Source organism: Adiantum capillus-veneris, chromosome 24 (genome assembly GCF_014529385.1).
Source record: "Adiantum capillus-veneris isolate H3 chromosome 24, ASM1452938v2, whole genome shotgun sequence".
Taxonomy (NCBI): Eukaryota; Viridiplantae; Streptophyta; class Polypodiopsida; order Polypodiales; family Pteridaceae; genus Adiantum; species Adiantum capillus-veneris.
This window is the reverse complement of record NC_140954.1, coordinates 49,536,356-49,546,169: the sequence shown is the minus strand read 5'-3', so window position 1 is coordinate 49,546,169 and position 9,814 is coordinate 49,536,356. Positions and strand designations below refer to the sequence as shown.

At 43.8% G+C, this 9,814-nt stretch overlaps 1 protein-coding gene across 1 annotated transcript; it reads right to left on the bottom strand.

Moving 5' to 3' along the window:
• Window positions 1-4,426: 4,426 nt before the first annotated feature.
• Window positions 4,427-6,592, bottom strand: LOC147426345 (cullin-1-like). Its single transcript, XM_086498201.1, has one exon. It carries the CDS (start codon window positions 6,590-6,592, stop codon window positions 4,427-4,429), a length of 2,166 nt encoding a protein of 721 aa, XP_086354327.1.
• Window positions 6,593-9,814: the final 3,222 nt, after the last annotated feature.

Sequence of the window (9,814 nt, the reverse complement as noted above, 5' to 3'; positions counted from 1 at the left end):
CTGCAGTGGGTAGTTTGATGTATGCAATGATTGCTACTCGCCCAGACATTGCATTTGCAGTGGGAGTAGTAAGTCGATACATGTCAAACCCAGGCAAGAAACATTGGGAGGCAGTGAAAGGAATATTGAGATACTTGAAAGCTACAAAGAGTATGCGTATATGCTATGGGAGTCAGGAGCTAAGTGTAAAGGGTTTTACAGACTCAGATTATGCAGGTGACTTAGACAACCGAAGGTCTACGTCAGGGTATGTCTTTACATTGGCTGGTGGAGCAGTATCATGGCGTTCTAGATTACAAGATTGTGTTACTCAGTCTACTACAGAGGCTGAATATGTTGCAGCATCAGAGGCATGCAAAGAATCAATTTGGCTTAATCGACTAGTAACAGACTTGGGAATCAAAGAAGAGATGACTGTGTTATATTGTGATAGTCAAAGTGCTATACAATTGGCTCGCAATCCAGTTTATCACTCAAAGACAAAGCATGTGGATGTGAAGTATCATTTCATCAGGGAAATGCTCGAGGATACGCAACTTCAGCTTGTCAAAGTTCACACCACAGAAAATCCTGCTGATCTACTTACAAAAGGACTTCCCTCAGAGAGCTTTGCGCATTTTCGCAAGCAGTTAGGTGTAGGGTAGTACATCACTTCTCTACATCTCTTGTATATTAGCTTGTATAGTAGCTTCTCTCACACTTAAAGTACCACATTGGACTTTAAGTGGGAGGTTGTTGGGGTATAAAGCCCAATGTGGTCGCCCAGGTAAGTGGGCGGGCCGCCAGGTATGTACACATATTCTTTTGTAAAAACCTAATAAGAACTCACTATGCTCTACACATTTCAGTAGAGCAAGTTCACCATATCGTCGTGCTCTTCTTCTCGCACTCTCTCTCGCGTCGCACTTCCGCTCGTACTCCTTCAAGCACAATCGTTCCAACTCCCTGAACCGGATAAGAGGCATTGTTGGCACAAGTGACTGAATTTCCATGAGGGACAGACTTGAGAGAGGTAAACAATTCACGATGTGAGGTAATGTACTTTGTAGCACCACTGTCGAAATACCACACATGTGAATATGCAGCAACTGACAAGCATGCATTATGGACAGCAGGATTGTAAGTTCACTCTGCGCTAAAAGCCCATTCTACATCAACATCAGCATCACAGTCTCCTTTCACAGAAGACTCAACAATGGCTGCATTTGTAGTGGAACCAGCATTTGTAGTGGAACCGCCCTCTTTCTTCTTAGCCTCTTTGGCCTTCAACTTAGGACACGACTTGATCAAGTGATCATTAGCTTTACAATAATGACAATGCATCTTCTTTTTGCCCTTATCACCAGAATTGCAAGACGAAGTGCTGCCAGCAGAAGCATTAGGAACAGAAGTTTTGTCACTCGCAACAGAACCATAAGAAGTGGCTGCATTGCTATTACCACCCTTTCTTTGAGAAGCAATAAAAGCATGTTCAACTGCACGCTGTCTTGTCCTGTTTTATCTGGAAAGCGACTCTTGCAACAGCAATGTGCATAATGCACCAAACTTGACAACTTCTGGATTTCCTTGGGTCATAAGTCTCCAAGTACTAGTAAAAGTCTAGTAAGAATTTGGTAATTAGGCATCAAGAATAGTCTGCACAAGGAAACTGTCTGAAATGACCCCACCTGCAGAAATAAGCTGCTCATTGATATCCTTGACACCAGCAAGAAAAGTGTCCATATCATCTTCCTCATGCATAATCTTCGACTCCAGCTCTTTACGTAGCAATGCAATTTTAGCCCCATTGCGGCTTGCATAAAGATCTGCTAGAATATCCCAAGCCTGTTTTGCAGATTCTGCTGAACGAATGTGAGGAACAATGGTGCGCTTCACTGACAACACAATCAATGCATGAGCCTACGCATCCTTTACATCTGCCGTAGGCAAAAAAACTCTAACAGCAGCAATCCTTGCAGCAAGACCTGCAACATCCTCAACATCGCCTACTTCCTCAAAACCAGGACGTACATCAATGTCCTGCACAATGTTCCAGACGTCCTTTGACACAAGAACATGTTGCATCATATAAGCCCACATAGGGTAGTTGTCCCCATCCAACCTGTCCTCAGCAACAAACATCTTGAACACATCCGTGTTGTTGTTGTCAGCCATGGTAAATGTTGCACCTGATGTGAAAACTGCCCTAAAATAGGAAAAACGGAGCGGAAACAACACATGCTATATAGCACATGCAAACCGTAGAAGACTGTAAGGCACCTGTTATGCAGAAAACGGCAATGACAGAAACTCTGCACAAAATGACAAAATAGCCCGTGCATCACTACCTGTAGTGGAAACGGAGGCCGAAATGAGCCCAAAGCAAAAACCTGCTAACCCTCACCAAAGCTCACTGAAATCGGAGAAAGTGAGCAGGCGTGTACTGGAGCAGCTGGCGACTAAGCCCGGGAGGACACAACCTGCTCTGATACCAATTGTTGAAATTAGGGTTGCAGAGAAATGCACACAGCTTGGAGAAGAAGAAGGAAGCTCAAGGTACACAATAGAGAGTGTGTTACTTAGTGTGCAATGGAAAGATAGATAGCCCTAGAGTGATGGGTGTATATACAATGCTCAGGGGAAAAAACCTCCTAAAGAGGGAAAAAATGTCCCGGTGGTCCTGTGTGTTCACACACATCACTACCACATGTATATGGTAACAATCTATATGCAAATGAATTGAAATTTTCATTTTATTTGTAATTTGTTTAGTTTATTGGTTTTTTACATTTCAAATTGTCAAAGTAAGATTTATGTAAACTCTAGTGTTTATTTTTAATGTTTTAATAAAAAAATAATTGATGCTTTATATGTTTTGTGCAGGTCAAACATAAAGGTGCTCATTTGGGTGGCCCAAATGAGCACCTTTATTTTTTATTAGACGCATAACGGTAATGACAGTGGTAATAGCAGCGGCAATAATAGCAATAATAGTAACAGTAATATCCGCGACAATATACGCGGTAATTATATGTGTGGATATATACCCGCATCTATTACCATGTGTGTTACTGCCAAACCATTGCCGTGGATATTGCCTCTGATATTACCGCCTATGCAATTTTTTCTCTCTTTTTCTATTTGTTATGTCGCGGCAAATATAGTGGCGGTTCTTGAGTTTTCCTCTTATAGCGTGATTCTTGTTTTTGGAGTTTTGTTTTCAAGAAACCTCCTACATTGCTATTAGGGAGGGAAAGCTCTTACCCTATTTACAAGGGGGTCTATTCCGTAGATCAAGTTGTGGACTCTAACGGCAATCTGGTTGACTTTTTGTTGCTAGGAGAATATACAGGTTGGGCAATGGATTTAAAGTGCTATGAGGCTTGCTATCAGCATGTGTTTATAACATACAGATTCCATGTAATAATAATAAAGATACTACCCAAAGATTTAGAGATTGGGAGCTGCCCAACTCATCGGCTAATTAGTGGACCTCTCCTTCTATCAAATGCTCCTTCGAGAAATCTCTATCCATACTAGATGGAACAAGATATGGGGACTGACAAATAGGCGTAATCAATGGTGATGCAAAGAATCAGCTATACTTGGAGTGATGAGTGTGCATTCAAGCATAAAGCCTTTTTGTGGAGAATCTTGACTGGAGCTCTTCTCATAGGAAAATTTTAGCTAGAAAAAATGTAATGAATGGGCTTTGCATCAGGTCTAAGAAATTGGGAGCTATGAAACACTCTCCTAGACTACTGCATGCTATGGTGGCAAGTTGTCTAAACAACTAGATTCAAACTGCTCTTTGATCTCGTCCAATCAGAGGAATTGGTCTGCATTTATGCTTATTGCATGATAGAATCTGGATTATCTCTTTTATTTGGCAAGCTAGAAATGCTGCAGTGTTTGATAAGCATGATGATTCCTCTCAGATACCTTGGGGCATGTTAAAGCAAAAGTTGATGGAGGATTTTGTTTCATTGCCAAAATTTCTACAAAGGCAGATGAAACAGTATATAGTACAAGATTGTAATATAAAAAGAGATTTCCAAGAGAGAGAGAGAGAGAGGAAACAAGACACTCTCTCAAAAGCTGATTCATATTGAAGAGAATAGAAGTTACATATATAACTGATTCATATTGACACCAAGTTAGTAAAGTGGACAATATATAGCTTCAAAAGATTCATGATTTTCATCTAAGCTGGCACGTAATGCAGCAAGTTTCGATCTTGTACAGCACGCTCCAAGTAGCCACGCTCCATTAATGCATCAATACGCTGCTTTACAAAACGGTTGTCTTCCTTCAACTTACCGCCAAGCTGTTGCAAACACTCCCCCACCAACTGTTGGTGTGCTACGACCTTACCTTTTTTCATGATTCGCACCAGACACGCGTCAACGGCATATGGTCTCTCCTTGAATTGATCCACATGATGCCCTCAGAGTATCTTCTTCTCTGCATCTAAAGCTGGAAGCGGAGGAACCCTGATTATGGTTTGCCTCTGCGCCACGGGGCCATCATGAGTACAAAACTCGGCATTGAAGTGGAAGCAGTCCTCAGGCCGCCCCAAGATATCGCTACAATTGGAGCTTATACATGCACTAGGGCCGGCTGGATGTTTGGTGAGGATCTCTAGCTTGGGACACGACAATGACTGCAGTAAGCTCTTGAGTGTCTGCTCGTCATCGCCATCGGCCAGATTTAACTTTCTCTTGATTTGCGAGTACGTCAGCTTTTCTGCCGAATTGAAAAGCAGCAAAACAGCGACCTGGAGCGTACTAACTACAAGCTCGACCCTCCTATCTGTGAAGTTTCTCACAACGTGGCACGAGCCCAAGGAGTGAACCCAGCTGGTGAGCTTGCGGCGCTGTACTTGCGTATTGGTCTGGTAGAATTCGTGAAAGATTTGAGTTGCCCTGGCCATTTCGGGAGGCAGGCGCAGGCTATTGAAGCATTTGTATTGAGGCCAATGTCTCGCAGACAGGATATTTACCCGCAGGTCCAATATATTATAATTATCACTATTCGGGCCGAGTGGTGAGGAGATAAGTAGGTCCTTTTCCTGCTGTCCCCTGTGGTAATGCCGAAACCAAGCCTCATTCTCGATGGCCGAGGCCAAATCAGAAAGCATGCGCTCCATCTTGAAAGTTAAGTGTGCCCCAAACCGTTTCCTTATTTCCATGACAAACTTGAGCTCCTCATCTAACACTGACTTGATCTTCGTACTCTTCGACTGAGGGGACAACACCTGGAGCAGGAGCCTTCGGGCCAATTTTGTTCTGTACGAGGCTGAGAACAACTCCAACTCGTCGCAGAAGGACCTCCTGCAGGCCAGGAGCTCTAGCATTCCCTCCGTCCATTCATTGCTAGTACGTCGCTTGAAGATAATGTCGCAGTAGGTAGCCAGGAGCTCGGCTGCGCCGGCCGTAAAAGGATGACTACCTGTGTTAATCACCCCTTTGTTGCAAACGACGTCTTCAAAGGCTTCCTGGAGGGCCTTAAGAAGGAGTTCGCTATAGATTGGTTCTACGTCCAAGCAACCATAATTAGCGATTTGCTTGCGACACTTCTGCTGCAGGTCCAATAGGTCGTGCACAAAGATGAAATTCTGGGATGTTGGTGACGAAGTGCTAGGAGACGCTCCAACTGCATTAAATTTCTCGAGCAGCGCAGAGGTGGCATTGGCGACTTGCTCTCGGAAGGCGCACACTATTGGGGCAAACACCGCAGACTGAATACTCCGCATCAGTTGGCTGATAAGGCCGTCGATACTGTCGGCTGCGATTTCCTGCATGTGAAGGTATGCAGACAGACAAATATCTCTCTCTCTCCTAGCGCATTCCTCTGCCTTGTGCGCATACGGTTCCCATGTAGCGCTGATCATTTCTAGCTCAGCAAAGAATATAGACGTGTCCTTGACAGATTTTTTATGGAGAGCTAAATATAGCTGCTCTTGTGTAGCGCCACGATAGTGCTCCACAGCATCCGCCAGGAAGCCCTCGAAGGTGATGCCGGGAACGTCAGGAGCAGACTGCTGCAGCTCAACAAAGATATTCAAGGCCTCCTTCAGAAGCGCACCTTCAATGTGCTCCCCGCTGCGCGCTCTGCAGACAAGCGAAAGAACTGCTCTCCTTACGCAACGTAGGGTTTGCTTGTCCCGCAGCAGCACGTTGTCGAAGCAGAGCATCGCGGCTTCGGCCACATTGGGCTGGTTCACATTCTGCTCGACATATATTAAGAGCCCGTCAAGATAGGCGAAAACTTTTGCTATTGCCCTCGCAATGCACTGTTGGTGAGTGTTGCGGAGCTTGACTAGCTCCCTGAGCAGTAGCTCTTCATCATGTAGTGAGGCGTTTATGGCAGGCAGGACGACGTTCGTCATGTAGTCCTCCAGAAACTCTTGAGACCTGCGGTAGAGCTGGCTTGTAGCCAATATTGCATCGGTGCAAATGTTGTAGACGGCTGTATACAAATGCATCAGTAGCGCCGGGTACTCATCTGGGGGCTGATGATTCTTTCCCAGGAACATGAGGAGCTTCGGCACCTCTTCTTCGAGCATACCCCACGCCTCCTGCACACGCGGTGGCGTCCTGCACTGATCCATCTACCTGCACTGCACCGCGTGGTCGAGACGATTGAACTCTTCCTAGTTCTTTTTCTCTGTCATCTACGTGGACAATCTGACCGTCGTTAAACATTGCCTTCACAGATGTGGCCGACGTTGCCTCTCAAATTTAGAATTTCCCAAAATGCCACTCGTACATACTAGTAGGTTATACAACCTTTGGAAAAGAAAAGAAGAGGCGAATCAAGAGAGATGCTTTTGAGGAGGCGATTTCAGTAGCGCGGAGAGAGAGAGAGAGAGAGAGAGAGAGAGAGAGAGAGAGAGCGCATGCACTTCCCTTGGAGTTCATGGCAGGCTGAAGCGCAGAAGGGAGGTATACGGATGCAACATGTGGAGATCATATCGAAGCAGCCCTTTGGAGCAAGTAAGCCGGGCGCTGAAGTGGTTACGGGAGTAGCAGTATGGTATTTGTTATATTGGAGAAGGTTTGAAACCGAAAAACCCTTTTGTAAGGGTAGGGAAGCATTCACTTGAGAGGAGCGAAGGAATCTGAGAGACAGCATCACAGCAATAATGAATAAAATAAAGGATGAGCCAGTAGGATTAGTAGGTGGTACGCATTTTCAAAAGGAAAACATAGGGCGAATCTTGGAAGATCCTTTGACAGGAAAACATAGGGCGAATCTTGGGAGATCCTTTGACGATTAAGCAAGGAAGGAAAAAATAACGAGGCCACGTGGCATGCGAGCCAGGTAGGGAATGTGGACTCAGAGAGTCAGACAAGGGGGGTGGACGACGACGGAGCACGGCAGCAAGTCACCGGAGCTGATAGCTGGCATTGTAGGTGGCAGGGGACAACATCAAGCAGTGGGGTTGAATGGCGGCAGTGCAAGTCAACGGAGCTGATAGCTAGCATTGTAGGTGGCAGGGGACAACATCAAGCAGTGGGGTTGGATGGCGGCAGTGCAAGGAGATGGGCGAATGGCAGGTGGCAGCAAGGCGACGGGAGGGCGTGGGACAATTCTTTTTTTTATAATTCTAAGGTATTGCGTCAAACAACATGGGCCTACGGCTTGTTGGTTTAGCTTAACGTCTTAAGGTCTAACGACATTACGCACTGCGTTCAAAACCTCGTTAAGGCTTTTAGAAGGTGAAGAGGCCTTCGACTAAAGCTGGAAGCGGAAGCATCTCGTTAATGAATGAATAAAATAAAAGAAGAGCGAATAGGAAGAGCGAGTAGTAGTAGTGATGTTTTAAGATTTTAATAAGCAAGAAGATTCCCATCGTCCCCTTGCAGGCTCCCTATATTCCCCCCCGTCGCCTGCATCGTCAGTCCTCCCCTCATCGTGAGCACGCACCCATCTGCATCCACTTCCTATCCTTTCCCTTTCTTCCCCTTGATGTCTAGCTTTGCCACCAAACCTGACAAGCTTGCTGCCTTGTTTCTAGCATGGGGTTCCCCTCTAGGAGAGTCTTGTATTATATATCTACCTTAAAAAATGTAAAAACTTGTCTTTTTTTAGTTAAAAGACTTAGAGTTTACTCTTCTCAATGAGCCTTCAATGAGCCTTGAGGTTAATAGGTCGTGACTTTAGCTTAACATGCTTACTTCAATGAGCCTTGAGGTTAATAGGTCGTGACTTTAGCTTAACATGCTTACTTGACTACTAAGATCAAGCTGAAGTTTTTGGAAAGCCTCAAACTCATAAATGCTTATCTCTACCAATCTACCAAGGTGTATAGATGAAGCAATGAGAGATATAAGCAAAAACAATATTACTACCACAAGTGTAAAGCTTAAGCTAAGAGGGAAATCCCAGCTTGGATTTTGTACTTCAATATCATGTATTGCCTACGGTACTAGAGTCCTAGAGGTTCCTTGTGTAGGCACTTCTCTTTGAGAAGCAAAAAATATTGGACATACAAAATAAGCACACACGCCAAATGATTTCATAAATTTATGTCAAAAAAAAAAAGGAAAGATGAAATAAAGAATAATTCTATGGAGCTTCAAGAAAACAAACTTAAGCTTTTGGTTGGAGGTATAAGATTTAGTTAGCTAATCAATCTTGAAAGACACAATTAGAGAATCTTGAATTTAAATAATTTTCACAACTTAGCTAGTACTACTAGAATAACTTTTTCAACCCTTAGTCATAACCAACTAACTTACAGACTCATCTATAAGTTCAAAACTCTTTGAATAATTAATTTTTCAAAGTGTAATCTATTTGTATTTATTAGTAGTGTAACATTCTATAATTATTTTCACTTAGTCATTACCACAAATGTTCCTTGCCTTCCACTTATACTTGAACGCCACATGATAATTGAGATTGCTACCTCATCAATTTAATTTAACCCCATGAGATTCTGCGAGCTTGTGTTCATATTGTGCCCATAAGGATTAGTAGGGAATGCAACAAAAAGCATTGCATGATTAAAATAAGGATTACCATATGTGACCACTTATCCCTTTTATTAGTTCTCTCTTCTTCCTATCCTAGATGAACTCTTATGATTTTTTCAGTACTCTTTCCAACTCGTAGCTCTCACACATTCACTCATGTGTGATTTTTTTTGCCCTAGCCGGGCAGGTACCATCTCTAGATTAGGGACAAGGAATGCCCCACCCTCTGAAATTTGAGCATATCTGTCTCTTAAAAATTGTTGACGTGTCAAGCCACTAAATAACGGAGCCAACATGCAAATCTGGGTCGAGGGGCATAAACCCTAAGAAGAAGCAGCAAAAGAAGTAGAAGCAGCACAAGGAGTTTTACCAGCTTACAAAGTCTTAGTGGCCTATTTTTAAAGAGGAGTTCCCACAAAGAAACACAAGCACCTACACTCTCTCTCTCTCTCTCTCTCTCTCTCTCTCTCTCTCTCTCTCTCTCTCTCTCTCTCTCTCTCATGTTGCTATTTTGTTCGTGAGCCAACTCGGTAGTACCCAAATGAGGGTGAGGCTCAAATTCAAGTTGGAACCTCAAGTTACAAACCATTGCGGATGGATCACGGATCATTTTGGACCCTTGCGGACCAATTTTCAACAATACAAACGGGTGCAGATCGATTGTAAATTGTCACAAATTGGTTATGGACCTCTAGTGGCCATGGACCCAATGTGGAATGGTTGTGAATTGATTGCAAAAAGTTGTGGATGGTTTTCAACAAATTGTGGACCCTTTGCAGATCCTTGTAGATCGACTTTTAACAATCTGGATTGTTGTGGATCAATTTTTGATTGCACCAAACCCTTACAAA